The sequence below is a fragment of the Gopherus flavomarginatus genome, chromosome 3, assembly GCF_025201925.1.
Source record: "Gopherus flavomarginatus isolate rGopFla2 chromosome 3, rGopFla2.mat.asm, whole genome shotgun sequence".
Classification (NCBI taxonomy): Eukaryota; Metazoa; Chordata; order Testudines; family Testudinidae; genus Gopherus; species Gopherus flavomarginatus.
In genome coordinates, this window is record NC_066619.1 from 284,838,955 (window position 1) to 284,858,125 (window position 19,171).

The window sequence follows — 19,171 nt, forward strand, 5'->3', positions numbered from 1 at the left end:
ATCTTTACTATGGTTTCTCAGATCCAAAGTATATAAACAAATATATGCACAACTACATGAATCTTCGTGAAGGGCTGCCATTTTGTTAATACTCCTGGCATGCTGACATCAAGAAAGTTCAAAGCTGACGCAAACGGAATCAAACACCGAAGGCCCAACTTTGATGTGGTAAGATATACATGTGTTAAAGACTACATTAAGTCAAAACAATTAAAGCAGCCAAAAATCAATAAAGAATAAATCTCCATCACCTAAGCACAACAAGACGGACACTTCAAAGTGCCTTGAAAGCTTACTTCACACCTAACACCATCATCTTTGTTTGCCACATATATTGAAGAGAAATAGGAAGAGTGGGGCTAGTTCTGTTTCAGAAGGTCAAGTATCACTATAGATTAAGCACAGTTGTGACCTATGTTGTCATTACGCATCAAAGAATCAGACGAAAACTTGCAGGAAAATGCAGTCAAGCAGCTTCCATCTGTGATAGGGGATCTACTGCAGTCCTCCCCCTAAAAGGTGGCAGGCTCACAGCATTCCAATGTACAGCAGAAAAAATCTCTCTTGGAGTAATGGATCCTGTGTGTTTCTGAACAGCTCTTGCATGGAATTTTGGGAGTTTTCTCCCGTGCCTTATTGTTTACTTCATGGTAATTGGAGATCTCATAAAGGAATTAGAAACATTTTCTCACTTGCCCACTCAAATAAAATTTTCTCCTTCCAAAAATTTGATTGGAGTTTAGTCATTTCAAGTCAGTCATGTCCAAACACTGGTGGCTGGGGTGAAAGCGTTTCAATTAGTTTTGACCAAACAAAACTAATCTGTTTCTTGTGGCACAAATATTAAAACACTGATCAGTCGTGACAACGAAGACACTTTGGTATTTAACAACCTTAGAAAGACAGGTCTCTGAATACCAAAGACTCCTTTATGTTCCAAAAGTGAGATCCATTTCAAATATATTTCCCTTCTATTTGCTATACAGTAGCTCCCCGCGACATTTGCCTAGTGTTCGTATGTAGTAAAAAACTTATCTGGACATCTTGATGGAGTGCACAGCCAAAAGAAGAGTCCTGAAAGACTAGGTCTATTTAAGAAGCATGGAGATTTTGATCAAAGATAAGCTCCATCTCCCCTGCCAAACTGCACATAGCTCAGCATCTGCAAAGGAGGAGAATCTGTCCATAAGCTTCTACTAGGAATGGAAAAAACAGCAAGTTTATTAAATAGCAGCAAATAATGCAAAACTATACATTACTTGCATCTTCAACTCCTTACAGTGAATGCTGTAAGTGCACACACATGCATCACCTATATAAATCAACTGATATCAGTCTGTGGATCTTCAGGACTGTGTGATCTCTCAGGGAGAAAAGTACCTTGGTGGTCTCCAAAAAAACATTAATCTGATAGATTCAAACTGGACTTTCATGGTCTGGGCTGATGCATAGTTCTGCTTCCTTGCCCAGAATGTAAGTTCAATGATGAAAGAGTGAGGCAAAAATATCAAGACGGTTGAAAATAATGGGTGCAAGGACTTCAAAGCCCTGCTATGTTTTGGGAAGGAAATGGCATAATGCACTACCAGAAGGATATTTCCCTTTGCATAAAAAGGATAAAACCCACAAATATCTGATGCTCCAGTCTTGCATCTTCAGTCATTTGTGTAAACACCCACCCTCACTCAGAGCTGCCCATCAGAGTTAATAGAGGTCAAATAAAGAGTCAGCTCCAGCAACCCAAAAAAGAGCAGGCATCTGCCATAAAGGATGCAAGATAATAGAGGCAAATCCTTAATTCACCATTTTAAAGTCAGATTAAGAAAGACTGCAGGTTAGTCTTCAGTTCTTCTGGAATCTTAATCTGGAACCGGAAAAGTCTCAACTACGTTTGCTGAAAGAAACCACCATCTTCACTATTAGAAACAGTCGGGATATTCATGCCAGTGGTTTATCATCCCAGCCAGAAGGCCTGGTAAATGGCTTTAGCCCATTTCTTCATGCTGGATTATGATCAAATGTCAAGAAACATTCCAAGATTTCTTAAAGATTATCTCAAACATCCACAGGAATCAGGAATACTGTTCCCCCTTCTCTCCCCAAGTTATCCTATCCCATTCTTCTCCACAGAAAAATTCCAGGGGGGAGGAGGGGAAGCGTGACAATAAAATAGAACTCTTCCCATATTATGGGACTTACTTTTTAGCTTCTTAAATGGTGATTATATCTCAAAAGGATAACAGGCCTGGTGAGAAAGGCTTACAAAGCTGAATGTAAGGATCATTCCGACATGGAGACAACTGCCTCGTAGGCTGAAAGGGAATCTGTACAGGGTGATGTTGGTAAGCAAAAACTTTATTTTGTCCATTTGTTCACCAGCCACAGTACTACTTTGTGCAGTATCTGGGACTCATAAGGATAAGATTAATTGTATTGTGCCTTATTGGTAGGTCAGCTGCTACCTAGAACCCATCAATTTGGAATCAGTAAGGTTACCTGAACATCTATATTGGTGTGACTCAGAACCACTAGCTCAAAAGTAGTTCCCCTATGCTTCCAACTTCCAATGTGCTCTGAACACCACTTGTAAGTTTAGGAATGTCTTAATACACTTTTCTTTTACATTCATAGCCTGATATTATTTTCAAAACCAGCATGCAGACCATGAGAGAATCATCAGAAGCACAGAAAATGAAGAAACTATGCTTTGAAAATACGACACCATTAGCAGCTGTGTGACATTACATATAAAGTCTTATAAAATATTACTACACTATAGAATAATAGTGCACAACACTATAGTAACTTTACATTAGATGATAAGTTTTGAACCATTATTAAAGAGCACTGTAGATTAAATCTCTCTCTCACACACACACACACACACACACACAAGTGGATAAGAGTCACAGAAAATATGTTAAAGGACAAAAAAAAAAAAATCTTTTCTCCACCTACAGGGAAGTACTTAGTGTGACCTGCTGTCATTTGAGATAAAAAGTATTTGCAAAACATGTTTTATATTCTAAAACCAATGAATAGTTACTCCATAATTAGATGTTTTACAATCATTCAGGCATACAAGGTGCATTTAAAAAAATTTCCATGGAGTATTACAAAATAATTATTTCCTTTTTCTGGATTCTGATGTAGAAGTTAATGGAAAACTAGTTTAGATATTTATCTAGTTAGTCGCCTATATCAATTAGACAGAAGTATTAAATAAATTTAGAAAGCTGAACCACCTCCTCTAATTTGTTTTAGCATTTGGAAACAGAAGCAATAGATCTTGTGCCTTGATAAATGACAGCACTGAAAGATGAAATATAGGAAACATCTACTAGCCAAGTACAATGAGAGCTTTTTCAGCAAGAGAGTCTTTCACCATAACTTAAGCACATGGGTGAAATCCTGGACCAGTTGAAATTAATGACAAAATTATTGACTTTAATAGGGCCAGGATTTCACCATTTCTCCATGCTCATTCAGACCTAAGACTCTCAAGCAAACACACATTTTTTTTTAAGAAAAAACCTCTATGGAAGTTAAGAAAGTAAATGTCTCTGATACACAGGACAAAGAGAGAACTAAAAAAAAAAAAAGGAAGTGGCAGTAGGCAACTGCTAGCACATCTCTAAACAATTCAATTGCAGTTTTCTCCCATTATACACAGCTTGCTTTTGAGAGAAATGTGTAGTAGACTACTTAATTCAATCACGGAGAGCCAGTTTTTGAACAGTGAATACAGACATTAACTTAAATATCTGAAAAGCATACCTTCCTTTACTTGGTTCTTGGTTTTTCAGCTCTTTTTTTGTTACTTCATCCTATAACATAAAATCATCAAGTGTTGAACATCTATGAAATTCAGAAATAACAGCACAAAAAAGTGTGCTCAATACATAAATATGCCCAATACATCCAGTTAAAAGCACCACACAGCCCATTCATAACTACACCCGAAAGATCAAATGACAGTGAATAATGCAAGTCATTCTAAAAGGTCTTCTCATTACAGAACACATTTCGTAAGATGTGTTTTAGCCTGATGTCTTGTGGCTCTTTATAGCCGTGATGACTTTGAAATGATTCAGCATTTAGTTTTTGTTACGCTGGGGGGGGGGGGTTAAACATATTTCCCCTGTTCTAAGCAGCACCCTCTTTCTGGTCCTTAGTATCCCCACCAATGTAACAGATGTAGGCCTCTGATACAACCATGGTTTGTCTGTCAAGAGACAGATATGCAGAGGACATAAATTATCCTTAAATAATAAGATATTCTAATGTATGTTCCAAATACAGCAAATGTCACAGCTTTACTAAGTTAAAGGTTTGACTCTGCCCTCCAAAATGTACTGATGTGACACTTGTTTCTTAGAGGATAATCAATCCATTTTGTTTTTAAAATAATTAAACTCACTTCTTAAAATTTAAGGACTATGTCCTCTGAAAAGCAAACCACTAGCAATCCAAGCTCTCTAGCTGCTATGATGGGGAGTAAAGTTCTAACAACCTTTTAAGCAATACAGGCTTTGGTTCAAAGTAGAAATATAGCGTTATAGAATATCACCTTTACAAAGAATTGCAGGTATACTCTAATGAAAAACTGTTCTGGAACCCATTTTCAGATGATACTATTTCAGTATTATCACTTCTCTCCTATCAATCCAACACTAGATTTTAGTAATAAAGAGTAAAGAAAGTCAGTTTGTACACTTTGTAACTGGATCATGCTTGGAAATAAAAAAAATATAGCTTGTTTATTGGTTTTTCAGAATAAATTAAAAGGTAATGGGAGGCTTTTCAGAGGAATGAATGAATATGGGGAAATAGAGCTGGCACTCTTGGGCTCTACAGAATGTGGAAAACAGGATTTTCAGCATTGTAAAACTCAAAGAACGATGATGCACATTGAGAGGTTGCTGGGATCGGAAGCAGCAAGGAACAAAGGGGGACTCATCCTCTCCCTACTCAGGAGACCCACAACAGGCACTTTCCTCTCCTACCCAGCTATGCATAACAGAACTCTGAAGCATGGGAAAGTACACCTACAAAGCACAGATTTTTGATTGTGGGGTGAAAATTGTAAGGCCCTATTCACATAGATTAGAAAAGTGCTAGATAAAAGCATGTTTAAAGGACAATATCAGTTCTAATTTAGAACCAAACAATGTAGGTGTTGTAAAAGCATCTTTTTTACAACACCTAATATAAATATTTCCAAATGTTTTAAAAATATCAATAGAAATGTAATAAAAATAGATGATGCTCCCCTGCATTGCAAACGACGTCGTATTGGGCTAGTACATGAGAACATGAAAGTAAACTGATTTTCAGTTTCAAGATGACATTCAGCTTTAATAACTTTAGGTGTTACTAGTATCATACGTAAGGAATTTTTTTTAATATCAAATGGGTTTTAACATGAATGTTCATTTAAGCATGGTTGCTGCTAACAATGTTGATATACCTTGCTTTCATGAGGCTAGAAGATGTAGCAACAATATTATTCTATGTCCACACCTATATGCCATCTTCAGATGTATGGACTGTACACATATAGGTGTGTTTACATTAGACAAGTTAGTATTCATACCACAACAGCCGCCAAATGGTGAAACACCATCAGCATCACCCACTTACATAGGCATGGCTCAAGACATTTTTACCATTGTGTCAAACATATAGGCTTAGGCGTTTTCACTACTGTCAAGACCACCTGTAGGTTTTCATAACAGTCGTAAAAATGCCTGAGTCCTATCTACCCAAGTGCTTGTATGCTGATGTTGCCATGTTGTTGGAGACTGTTGCTGCTATATGGACACTAGTTTTTCCCTTGTATCGTCCAAAGCACAGAGGAAGAAAAAAATGCTGCTCTGAAACCAAAGAGTGCTGGAAGCTGCTCTTTGTTTGCACTGAGCTCTAATTTGGTTAAACATGTATTGTAACAAAGCCATGTTATCTGGTGCTGAACAAGATATGGGCAAGTGTTACAGAAAGCACATTTGCATCTTACAATGCATCTGAAGGAGTGGCCCTTGGGTGCTGTTGTCTGGACTTTACTGTGGCTACTTGGATGATGCGGGAGTTCAGGACAGGGTGGGAGAATAAGAACTCAGCTTCCTTAGCCACGAAAAAGCACTGCTTATCTGCCCTCTTGGAGGTAGGAACACAGGCAGTTGGTGTATGCTATACCAGTTCTTGCTCATTCCAGTATGGCCTCGTTCAATGGGAGTGCTACTTGATCGGATCCCATAGGCTAGAGGATGACCAAGAGCGTGTGTTGTGGATCCTGGATCTCCTATAAGGCAATTTGGAGCTGTTCTGCCACTCTCTGAAGCAGCTCTTTGAATTGTCTGTGGTTGTCCAGAGGAGACAGAGGCTGGAGCAACTGCCTCATTGGGCAAGAAAGATGAAACACCTGTCAGTTCGGGTGGCATCAGCAGATTTGGCTAATTTTCCTCTTCTTCCATAGGCTCAGGAGGTTCCAACCAGAGGCTGCAGTGGGAGGTTCACCAGACCTGAATATCTGAATTGCTCGACCCATGGCTGGGACTATCATATTAATCCAGCATGTCACCTTAGTTTCCTCAGCATCCTGGGTATCATGGGGATCGGGCATAAGTTCCCAGGGGATCAGGCAGGCATCTGACATGGAGCCCAGACTGGAGCAGAACACTTAGCCTTCCTTGTACAGGTCTGTGGCAAACCGGTCTATTGACGGGTATCCTCACTTGTGAAAGATGCTCTAAAACAGTGGATCCATTGTCAACCATTCAGTTGTTCGAGAGTTGTCTGCCAAAATGAGGAGAAAAAAAGATCCTAGGTGGTTCTGCTATGCTCAGTGGTGGCATCAAATTTGCTGCTGGGAGGAAAATGCTCAGTGGAAGGGGTGAAGGATTGTCTGCACTGGAACTTCTGCTCCTTCCTTGGTGGTCCTAAAGTCCTCTCAAGGTTGTAGTCGTACTAAGCAGAGGAACACTGACTGAAGGAGCTTAGGTCTTAATGCTTCCTTCATTCTTGGGGCTGGGAAATACAGGACCCAGGGAATAGGACAGCCTGGAGTCCTTCAATGAACAGAGGGCCTCACTGGTCTTTGAATTCGTCACTTCCCTTTGAGGCAGTGTATTTAAAAAAAAGCAAATACAGTACAGTACTGTGTTAAATGTAAAGTACTAAACAATAAATGGAAAGCAGCATTCTTCTTTTGCATAGGAAAGTTTCAAAGCTGTGTTAAATCAATGTTCAGAGGCAAACTTTTGAAAGAACCATGTTTTGTTCAGAGTTAGAAACATTTCAGTTACGAACAACCTCCATTCCCAAGGTGTTTGTAACTCTGAGGTTCTACTGTAGATCTGAACTCTTCCCTGTGTTCCAGAGGCAATCTGTACACACATTGAGATAGCTTGTCCCAGAGTAAATCATTAAATTTTGTGAGAAACGTGGTAATTGGCTACTCACATTTAGAAACTAGCAGACATGTAGGACTTTAAGTGCAAGTAAGTCCAGTTTTTTAGCATGTCTCCCCCTAGGTGTTGATGTGAGAGGCCCTTGTTGCTGTAGCAGCTCTCCAGAAATCCAAACAAAAGAACATGGCAGTGACTGAGAATAAGTTTACTAGAATCTCCTGAAGGGACTTATGAACCTTTTGTCTGCATGGATGGATGTGGCTTGAATTGATGCTGAGTCTGCTACAGGTCCTTTATAGGCTCAAAGAGTCCCTCATTTGTAGGCATGGCAAGCCTGCCAGGCCCAGAAGGGAGTACAACATCCAGCAGTTTATGTGATTTCTCGTGTACCATCTTTAACATCTCAAGTGTGTTGAGTGCTTCTGCCATGCATTTAATAAGATCTTGGAACACCTTACAATCGTCAACTGACAAAGATGTTGAGGGGTTCATTGCCTCATCAGGGAGGATGAAGAAATTGCAGCTGGGATTGTTCTCCCCTTGTCCACTTGATCTTCAATGCTTTCTTCTTGTCTCTCAAACTATTCTAAAAGACCTGGCAAGGATGACCTATGTTACTTCTTGGCAGAAATGGATCTAAACCTGGAAGGAGGCACAGCAGTCACTGGCTTGCAGGAATGTGGTTGCACACTGCAGGATGCCAGTAGGGTCAATGCTGGTAGGCATATGTAGACCAGACCCAGAGGAGACGACCAGTGGAGCTGTTCTCTGGCAGCTATACTGTTTCCTTTTGACAGACCAGTCCTTGCAGACTTTCCCAGATTCCCACTGTGATTTCCATGAAAGGGAGAGACAGAGGGATAGATCAGTCCCTACTGTGCACCAAAAGAGGAGGAAATGGAGTATGCCTCCTCCAAAGTTTAGGCTGTTCTTTCAGGCATACTAGCGTGCTCTAATGTCCACTCTACTTGACAGGGAGATGGAGTCGGTACTTCTGATACCTCTCTTGCCTGTGGTCCAAGGTCATCAATGCCAGAACGGAGACAGATGACCAAGGCCTGTTGGTTGATGTAGCACAGGAGCTCTGGATAGAATCTTGGCTCTCCAAGCTGTTCACTGGGAGGGACTGATCGGAGGACCAAGGTTTAGCCATGTTCTTCCTTTTGGGATACAGAGAGGCTTGCACAGGGTGCTCCATGAGGAACAATTTTAGGCAGGCCTTTCTACCTTTCCAAGTCCGATTAGAGTGGGAGTGACATATGGCACATTGCTAAGGAATATATCCCTCTCCTACACAGAAGAGGCAATTGAAACGTCTGTTGCAAAGCAGCACTGAAGCATCACACGAGGGGCAGGTTTTGAATCCAAGGGATTTCGCTTTTGCCATATTGTGCAAGCCCACATATAAGGGAATGGGGAAGGGTCCAGCCTAAGAACTAAATAACTGATTGAACAAGTTTTGTTTCTTGCCTACAAGCAAGACAACGAACATTTAATTAAATTTACTAGCAATACAAGTAATTAACAATAATAGCAGCACAGTGCACAGAGAAGCAGGTGGACACTGCAGAGGTTCAGTCTCGCTGTCTGATGCAGTAAGGAGGGACTGGGCCTGCTCTGCCTTTTATACCCTCAGGTGCAGGAGATGCAAGGACATATAGGGCATAGGCATGGCCCCAGACATTACTAGCCAAAAGAATCGGATTGTGTGCGCATGAGGTGAATGGACACCAATGGGTAGGATCCAAGTAGATTACAACTCAAAAAAGAATCTTTATCTACCCAAAGACTACCAAAAAGCTCAATTTTGTTTTTAAATACTTAGAATCTGGCTGATCACAAGGATTATTCAAAGTCTTATTCTGAGTGACCAGTTAGCCTACGATGATGTCACAGTTGTGTCCAAACTCCCAGCAGTGAACAACTGGGACTGCATGACTCAATAAAAAATTCCTACACCCCAGTTAAATGGGGGTGGGAAGGAGGGTAGGAGGAATAGAGAGAGGTTAATGTGAAGACCAAAATAAAATCATCTTATGGGGACACGGTGGAGAGAGGCAGCGGGAAATGTGCAGCCGGAGAGTGGGGGGAAGATTAAGTTCTACAGTGATCCTTCTCTCTCCTAAACTGCTAAGCTTTCACGTCAGCCGTAATTTGCAGTGCTTTCAGTCATATCCAGTAATTTTCTCTTGTAAAAGATAAATTTGGGCACTGTTTAATACTTCAAAGTTAGTTTTTATAAAAGAAAGTAACTTAAGTGGCTGCTGGCCCACAAACTGATGCTCAAACAACAGTTGGTTGGGGTATTTTAGGGGGGGGAGGAGGAGGAGCAGGCTGAAAAAGATCAGTGAACCTTAAAACTAAGTATTTTCAAAACTGTAGGGAAAAGATGCTTCTAACCATTTTTCTATTATTTTCCCATTAACCCTTTGATAGAAGCTACTTTTAATAGGGGGAAGAGAGTCCATAAAAACAAAATTGATTTTAAAAGATACTCGAAGAAAATAAAAGAGCAAATTAAGCAGCAGTACTGTAATCTCAATATGCTATTCTAGGATGCACATTAGTTAATTGTTGTAACATTTTTCTAATAGCTGTAGGCACTCAAACTTTGGCTTTGACTCTCAGTGTACCTGAGGTTCATGACTCCAAAGTAATGTGTGCCAACAAGACTGGTGTTTACTTTCATTTAGCAAAAGGCTAGACAGCCCACAAATGCAAAAAAAAGAAAAGTTGTCTAACCAAAAAGACAATGGTCTTACCTCTGCAAGTTCTCTCCTTGGTGATAGCATACAAGTCAGTGTATTTTCACCCAGGTTATATGGGTACTGTTTTAGGAAGCAGCACATTGATTTAGCTGAGTCAGGACTATCTAGCTGAAGAATTGCCTTTAAGAAAATGTAAAAAATTAGCACATGGATTTATTTATTCTATGCTGAAAGCATAATTAATAAATAACGCCAACACTTTCTAAGTAACAACACTGGTTAGGTTTGTTTTCCTTAGCTGAGAGCACCAACATAGGTTTACTAAAGTGACGCTGCTATTGCATCTGGCTTATTTCCTCAGCTGAACTGATATTTCTAGGATCTTTTCAACTTTTTTTTAAAATTACCTTTAAAAAAAAAAAAGACAAGGTAGGTGAGGTAATATCTTTCACTGGAGCAACTTCTGTGGGTGAAAGAGAAGCTTTTGAGCTGCACAGAGCTCTTCTTTAGATCTGGGAAAGCTACTCAGAATATCACAGCTAAATACAAGGTGGAATAAACTGTTTAGCAAAAGTAGTCACCACATATTCTAAGAGATCATTAAAGGTGAAATGCTGCATTAACACCTCTGCAATCATGAGACGAAAAAAGAGGGGATGGTGGGTTACAGATTGTTGTAATAAGCCATGAATCCAGTGTTTTTATTAAGACCATGATTAAGACCATCCCATTCCCTCTGGGGCATCTGGCGTTGGCCACTGTCGGAAGACAGGATACCGAGCTAGATGGACCTTTGGTCTGACGCAGTATGGCCATTCTTATGTTCTATGTAAAAGGACAGCATTGCTCCTCACGTCAGATATTTACAAGACAATGGACACCCCTCAGATACCCACCCCAAAATCATCCATTTAATACTCACCCATAGCAATTTTACGTTTAACAACGAACACTTTGTTCAAACCATGGGAACAGCCACAGGTACTAGGATGGTTACCCAACATGCCAATCTCTTCATGTATGTAGCATTGTTGTAGCAGTGTTAGGCACAGGATATTAGAGAGACATGGTGGGTGAGGTAATACCTTTTATTGAACCAACTTCTGCTGATCAGAGACATAAGCTTTCGAGCTACACGGAGTTCTTTCTCAGCTCTGGGAAAGGTACTTAGACAATTGTGTTTAGCTATGACACTCAGTACCTTTCCCAAACCTCAAGAAGAGCTCTGTGTAGCTCAAACGCTTGTCTCTTTCATCAGCAGAAGTTGGTTCAATAAAATATATTACTTCACTCACCTTGTCTCTCTCACCTCTCCACAGGCCATTTTGAGGAAGAATTTCTGAACAAACCACAACACCAAAGATATACCTCAGAAACAGTGATATTTTCACCCTCTGGATAAACGACCTGAACTCCCTCACAGATTTCAACCACAACTTCAACAACCACCACCCATCCATCAAACTCTCTCTAGAACACTCTCGAATTAGCATCAATTTCCCAGATACCACAATCAGCTTCAAGAACAGAACCCTACAAACAACTATATACAAGAAACCTATGGATCACCACACTTATCTTCACAGATTCAACTACAGCCAGGTACTCAGACACCACCGAATATGTTCCACAAAGAAAGTCCAGAATACACACCTTAACACACTCAAAATCACCTTTGCCAAACAAGGACACTGCACCAGAGAAGTAGATCACATCATGGAATGTGCCACTCAAATACCCAGAGAACCTGCTTCAATATGGGGAAAAACCCTCTGTAAGCATACCCCCAGCTGTTACTTACCACCCCACACTGAAACATATAAAGGGTATCGTTAAACAATTACACCACATACTCAATAGAGAGCCACACCCTGAAATAAATCTTTTCCGAACCTCCTCTTTTGGACTTGAAGCAACCCCTCAACCTTGCCAAGCTCATCATCAGATCCTGCAACAAAAGATGTAAAACCTGCAGACATATTTCCACTTCTACAATGATCAATTCCACTCCCACCCAACTGTCAATATCCAGGGTCCTCCACATAGAATCATAGAAAAATAGGACTGGAAGGGACCAACAGGTCATCTAGTCCAGTCCCCTGCACTGCCTATCACAAGAGGTGGCGTATCTCATTCAGTGCCCTAAGGACCCCAATACAACTATGTGGGTGTAACCAGACAACTGCTATGCTCTCAAATGAACTTGCATAGAAAAATAATAAAGACAAAAGCTCCCTATCAACCTTGAGCAAACAGTTTTCACCATATTATCAACTCTATATTGGACCTCTAAGTCGTTGTCCTAATAGGAAACCAGAACACCACCTTCAAAAGATGTGCCTGGGAGTTTAAATTCATAACTTTGCAAACATTAAAAATCATGGTCTCAGGCCAGGTCTATGCTATACACTTACTTCGATATAACTACATCACTCAAAAGGTGTGAAAAATCCACACACCTGAGTGACACCAGTGCAAATATTTGTAATAAAAAATAAATATAAAGTGAGCACTGTACACTTTGTATTCTGTGTTGTAACTGAAACACATATTTTGGTGGCTGGCTTTCTTGATAACTCAATTCCTTTTTCTTCCAAGCCTACTGAAACTATTCCTGAACCAGTCAGAGTTGGTAGCAACATATACTCCTTTTCTCTATGACGCAAGAAGCACTGGTTCAAAGCAACAATGGGCAAATCAAGGACCCAAATTTTAATCTTCAATCTCTTGAATAGCAGCATATGTTGCTAATGAGAGATCATCAGGTCAGATAACATACCAAGATTTTTATTTATATATAAATATATATATATAAACACACATACCTTCTTTTTATTCTTCAACACAACATAGTGATCCACTTTCCCAAATCGAAGTCCCACGCAAACTACTTCAAGTTCTGTGTATCCATCGTCTGGTAAATTACCAAGATGCACAAACTGATTATATAAAGTTTCTGTATTTACCTAAAAGAAAAGCACAAAAACTGAAATTCAGAATATTGTATTGAACAGGTAAATAAAGAAAAATTACTGACACAATCCTGTCATATCGGAAGAGAAAAAAATATTCATATACATCTTTTTACTCTGAGTTCAATTTCAATTTACAATATTCAGTGAACCACAGCATGACTTCTATAAGAGTACTCCAGAAGAACTCTGCCTTCATCCTTTAACAGCTCATATTTTCAGAATTTCAGCTTTGGTATACAAGGCCACATCTCAAAACAGTAAGAACTTCTCACTCCTTGGAAGGGTGGGGGGAGGAGAGAAGGAGAGAGAACAACTTACAACCTGTCACCTCAACTCTTGGCTAGAAAAGGATTTTATTTCTTGGGCAAATAAACCTACTTGTCTTCTGGTATTTCTGTGTCTTTGAATCATTCAACAGTCAAATGAGGGCTTACTCTGAAGTCTGAGTTGCAACCTGTCTAAACCAAATTTCCTCCTTCTCAAGGTTTGTGTCTAAAGACTGCCAAGCCCTTTCTTTGATGTGGGAAATTATTTTAGGAATTGGCCCATGTTAAAGCACAACAGAGGGTTCCTCCTATTCAAAGATTAATATATAAAGAATAGGAAGCTGAAGATTTGCTAAAGACATGAAAATTGATCCAACTACTGGTCAGAATGCTCAAAAGGTTTCTATCTGCTCCATACATGGAGTCACTAATATGCCAGTTGCACAAGTTTGAGTAGATTACTGTGATGAAATGGGAATTTTCTGTAGTATTTTATGAATTCTATGTGTACCTCAGTTTCCCCTTTCCACTTGGAGATAGGGAGGATTATGTTTGCTCTCAAGGCCAACTAAGGGTACGTCTACACTACCCACCGGATAGCAATCAGTCTATCAGGGACCGATTTATCGCCTGTAGTACAGGCGCGATAAATCGATCCCCAACCACTCTCCCGTCGACTGGAGCCGCTGCGAGGACGCGAAATAAGTAATTTTAATTTGATCTAAGATACATCAACTTCAGCTATGCTATCCTCGTAGCTGAAGCTGCATATCTTAGATGGATCCCCGCCCAACACCACCAAAGTGCAGACCAGGCCTAAGAGACACAGGCATGTGGGGATCATCTCCCTGCCTGGGTGGATAAAGAGCCAAAAAGGAACCCCGATCAACAAGGGGACCTGAGAGACAATGAAAGCTCCAAAGACTCAGATTTCCCTGTACCTCTCAGCAGGGAAGCTGAACAGAGACCCCAGCTTGAAGTAGGGGCTTAAGAGTCAGCTTCTCAAAGAAGCTTGGAGCTCTCTCTCACCCAGGAATTAAGGAAGGAAATCAGAGAGACAGAGACAGAGCCTAAAAATGGAGTTCACTACAGCATGGCTGGTACTCTGGGCTGACCAAAATGAACTATGCTTTAACCTTCATTTCTCTATGCTAACATAAGGACATACTATACTGCCTTCCAGTTGACTAATAAACCCTACTGTTTTGAAAGCGCTGTACAAGTGTCACTGTAAATACTTAGTGAGGTGCATTAATCCCTGATTAGTGTACAAGTCTCTATCAAGCGGTCATCTCAGCTGGACTCACTGAGCTACAATGGCTGGCAGTTATAGAGCTTTATTAAAGTTGAGGGAGGGCGGGCAAGAGAGAGAGAGAGTGTGAGTGTGAGTGTGTGAGAGAGAGAGAGAGAGCGCGCACGCGCGCACTCTCCCAGGACTCCTATTAAATGCTTATTACCTGCACTCATTCATAGTGTGTATCTAAATAAAGTGTATGATTTCTCAGTCCACTTCTTGCTTCTTGTTGGTCTATGAGCTCTCCTACTGCCTACAGGACTTCTAATTAAATAAAAAGTGTAGTAATAAAAAAAAGTAGTGTTTTCTGTTTCTAATGTTAATTTTTAATATTTTTATTTAATGGAATCCAACAATTACAAAAATGTTATTAATTTTGATTGCACTCAGCGCAGCAGCTACACTCCCAAATTATAAAAATGTAAAAATTAGCAAATGACTAAATTACCGACCAATTTTTAAAAAGTCTCTAACTTACCTTTGAGTTGGCATCTTTAATAATAGCAGTAAATATAGCTTCCTAGAAAGAAGAGATAGGGTGTTAAGGTTCTGAACTTTAAAAGATGCTTAGTATGGCTAAATGTAACTGGAAGGCACACCATCCCACAACTCCTACCAATAATATATCGAAACAGAACCTGAAAAGTTAAGATTGGGGAAACCTTTCCAAAATTCATGACTTTGGTATTGCCAACCTTTCTCTCAAATTACTTTCATTATGATCTTCACATTCTCTTTGCCAAACAAAAATTTTGTCTACAACTGCATTCACTAAAATACTTGATAAGGAAAAAAGAAACACTAGGAAAGTTGTAGAGTTGAATTTTAAAATAGGATATACTCAAAGGGTTATAGAGAACCTATATTAATGTGCCCAAGAAAGAGAGGAGGCAGGGCATACAATCAACGTAACAATAACTTAATATCCATTAGGTTCCTGCTGTTTCAAGTAGAGAGAAGTCATCCAGACTGGCAGGAAGGTACTATAATGATGTTCAGTAACTGCAGTATTCTTAAATAGAAGGAAAAAAAACTGCTTCATATTTCATTTGCTTACCTCATCTTTTATATTCTTGTATTCTGGTGCCATACTAATGCAAAGCTGATTTCCATCCACTGACATTGGGAAGCAGGTATAAAATTTAACCATGGAATCTGCAGATTTTTTATTTATTTCCAGATATGCCTTTTAAACAAAAAAGAAGTCTAAGTGGCCTCACAAAGCACAAGAAAAAAGTAGAACTATTGTGTCCCCTTTAAGTTATTTCAACATCTGAACTTGTACAAATTTCTTTGAGAGCTTCTTTAGGTGATGATAATATACCAGAAAACTTTTCTCTAAATACCAATTACAATACAATACCTTTTTATGAGAAGACAAAATCAAAACATCTTTCAGTCCTCCAAATGGCTTTGTTAGGTTGGAAACTTCCTCAACAGAATATCCTTTATCAGGTAAGTTTGAAATAAGAACAACACACATGTCATCAAGTTCCTGCAAACAAAGGAAGGTACAGATTTTCACTAATCCTTGCTTCTACTTTAAACCAACAGTCAGCCTTTCTGTATTTAATTCTCATTGTTTATCTTAAAAGTGCACGTATTATTCTCAGATAAAAACGACATTAAACTGGAGTTAAGTCTGAATACATAGTAGATATTTAACAATAAAATTACGGTGATGCTATAATTATCTCAAAAGCAAGCATTACAAACCGAGAAAATTCAGAATTAAGATTATTTCAAATATGTTTGAGTACGGAAAAACACAGAGCACCCAACTCACCTTTATTCTGCCCTGTATTGATGCCATGTAATAACCACAGTAAGGTCGGCAGTCTCAGATTAGATTAAATCAATTTCTGAATACACACTAGATCTTTCCTGAAATTTCCTAGGTTTTTAATGCTTGTTTCTGGAATCATTACAGCATTCCTGTAATGATTTATGAACTTCATCTTTGTGGGGGGTTTTTAATGTTACTAGATGATACTTTTAACTATTATGAAGATATGTGGCACTGACCCCAAGCCTTTATTATTTTGTTGTGGTTTTTTTTAAACTTTTAGGGCCAGATGCACCAGGACACACTGGCTGCTTTATGTCACTCTGGAATAGCACAAAGCAGTCAGTGTTCTAGCCAGTCCCCCCACCCCCTCGAACTTCCACACATGCATACACACATCCCAGTTTTCTCTTCTCTCCCTTCCCATAAATGTCCTTGCACATCATCCACAAATAGCTTCCCTCCTCCTCTTCTTTCTTTTTCCTTTTTACAGAGCAGATATGGGTAGTTTTTAAAAAGAAATGTTTAGGATTGTCAGTCATTTTTTACTATTATTCTTCACAAAACTTCTCCTTCAGAATGAGTCAATGAATAATATTCTTGTACAGAGATTCTCACAAATTACCCTCTTTCAAAATGGCTGCAACTCCTACAGTTCTCAATTAATGTGAGCTACAGGATTGTAATTAGCAGAATGACCTTCAAATTGGCCACTGCCTCCTAGTTCCAAATGAGACCGAAGCCAAGCTGCCTCAGGGAGGATGGTGTGACACCATCTTCAACCCCTGCAGAAGGAGAGTCTCTCCGTTATGAAGTGCAAAAAAGAACCATTAATCCTAAAACAAAATCTTGATATATAGCCAATGTACAAGATTTTAAGTTGGGTTAACTGTAGGGAAATTTGAACGTTCTACATTCTTCCACTATTAAGATAATTTGTTACATAAAAATGGCCTGACACAAGATGCTGATTTTCTCAAAAGACATATTTAATGAATTTAAACTGAAACTAATTAACTGATTTACTTGTAATTTCTCAGAAAATTCATTCTGTGCTCAAAGAGCAAGTATTATAACTTTCAAGAGGATATACTCTATTCTTCATAAAACAGTGGTTAAATTCCTGCTTTCAGAGTAAAACTCAACTCATCCTTAACTATGGGCATGTGAGTGGCACTGCTGTAATTTGTTAAGACTGCCAGTGTGTACTAAGGGCACTGACCCACCCTAAGGAGTTTACACTCTAGCATGGCTGGTCAAAGAATCTTAGTCGAAGAATGTGGTAAGTCAGAGGGTCTTTATAATGAGGTGATGGCATCATATTACTGACATGAGTTAACATTTGTGGGAATCATGTAAGCAGTGAGTCTTAGAGAGGGGATTGAACTGAAGAGAGTGGCTGCCAAAAGCAATAAGGATGGGGGTGTTAGGAGGGAGTTCCTGGCAAGGAGAAGGGCATGAAAGAGGGCACAAAAATGAGAACATGCGCTATAAAAGTTCTCAGGCTCTCGTCTGTAGACCACCAGCAGACACGTGGAAGCTTTCCTGTTGGCCTAGAGAATTAAACTTTTGAGAACCAAAGTGGAGCAGGGAAAGAGTTGGAGGAAAAGTGGCCCATAAGCAAGTCTCTCCCTTTCCAAGCGGACTGCAGAATCAAGAGTTGGATACTCATTGCTCTGTAACCTATATACATATTGAGAAAGACCAAGACCATAACATTGATTGTAAAAATTACTCTCATTTACACATCCGTCTCTCTCACAGAGACCGTCCAATTCTGGGGAAAGATGACATGAAATCTGCAGAAGTTTCTTTGCTGGCCCTGTATATATTATGCATATAAATGGAAAACCTGAGGTTCTGGTAATGTCTACACAGTTATCTTTCACCAATATTGAATTCGTACTTGAAAAATATTTACAGATTCAAATAATTTTGGTTTGAATGTGAAACCTGACCTTGCTAGCTGGATCATTTGGTTCTTCGCTCTTTGTAGTCTCTCCAGTAGCTTCTGGGGGGGGAAAAAAGGGGGGAGGAGTAGGCGGGGGGATATTTACGTTAGTGTATCTTTAAACACCATACAAGTATTTATATATCCAGGGAATCCCCATATAAAAAACAGGCACTAAAGGCCCCCAACAGCTGAGGATTTGAGGGCAGGATGTGTCAGAGCTCTGCTGGGGATGAATGGTTGCCTGAAATGTCTAAGACAGTGGTTCTCAACCACTGTCAAAATATTCTCATGCAAATGATCACTTGCTTAACTGTGCAATTTTAACATTTATAGTTTCAATCCTTTTGAAGGCAATTTTCAAAGTGACAGAAAATACTGAGATGTCTTCATTTACTGGACATGGAGAACATTACACTGGTGGTCCACACATGCAACAACTGGAATTACAAGTCAAATTTATGCAGAAAGAATAGTTTTCAATAGCAATAGAACTTTGCACTTGAAAAAATGCCATTGTCTGAGGAGCTCACCATAAGTTGTAGACACTATGGCCCTGTCCATATAACAAGCATATTTTTGTAACCAGGTTGTTGACAATCAGCTGATCTGGTTACAAACACATCTGAGTTGTGCCCACACAAGACATCACTCATGTTTCTGTATCCTCCCCTACGAAGCTGCCTAATTGTGTTTATATCAGTGCATTCTGCAAAAAGTATCTGCAGCTATCTCATTGTGTTTCCGAAGTCGACATGATGTCCAGAAAAATGCAGACAGAG

At 39.5% G+C, this 19,171-nt stretch overlaps 1 protein-coding gene across 5 annotated transcripts in view; it reads right to left on the reverse strand.

Moving 5' to 3' along the window:
- The window catches only part of ZNF638 (zinc finger protein 638), a 66,798-nt gene that overhangs the window by 15,400 nt on the left and 32,227 nt on the right, over positions 1-19,171 (reverse strand). For all 5 annotated transcript variants that reach the window (XM_050943278.1, XM_050943279.1, XM_050943281.1 and 2 more), the window contains 7 exons: positions 18,397-18,449; positions 16,016-16,147; positions 15,710-15,838; positions 15,131-15,172; positions 12,943-13,083; positions 10,172-10,297; positions 3,778-3,827 (listed from right to left, as the gene is read on the reverse strand). In XM_050943278.1, the coding sequence (XP_050799235.1) occupies positions 3,778-3,827; positions 10,172-10,297; positions 12,943-13,083; positions 15,131-15,172; positions 15,710-15,838; positions 16,016-16,147; positions 18,397-18,449 (673 nt within the window). The remainder of the gene's footprint in view (positions 1-3,777; positions 3,828-10,171; positions 10,298-12,942; positions 13,084-15,130; positions 15,173-15,709; positions 15,839-16,015; positions 16,148-18,396; positions 18,450-19,171) is intronic.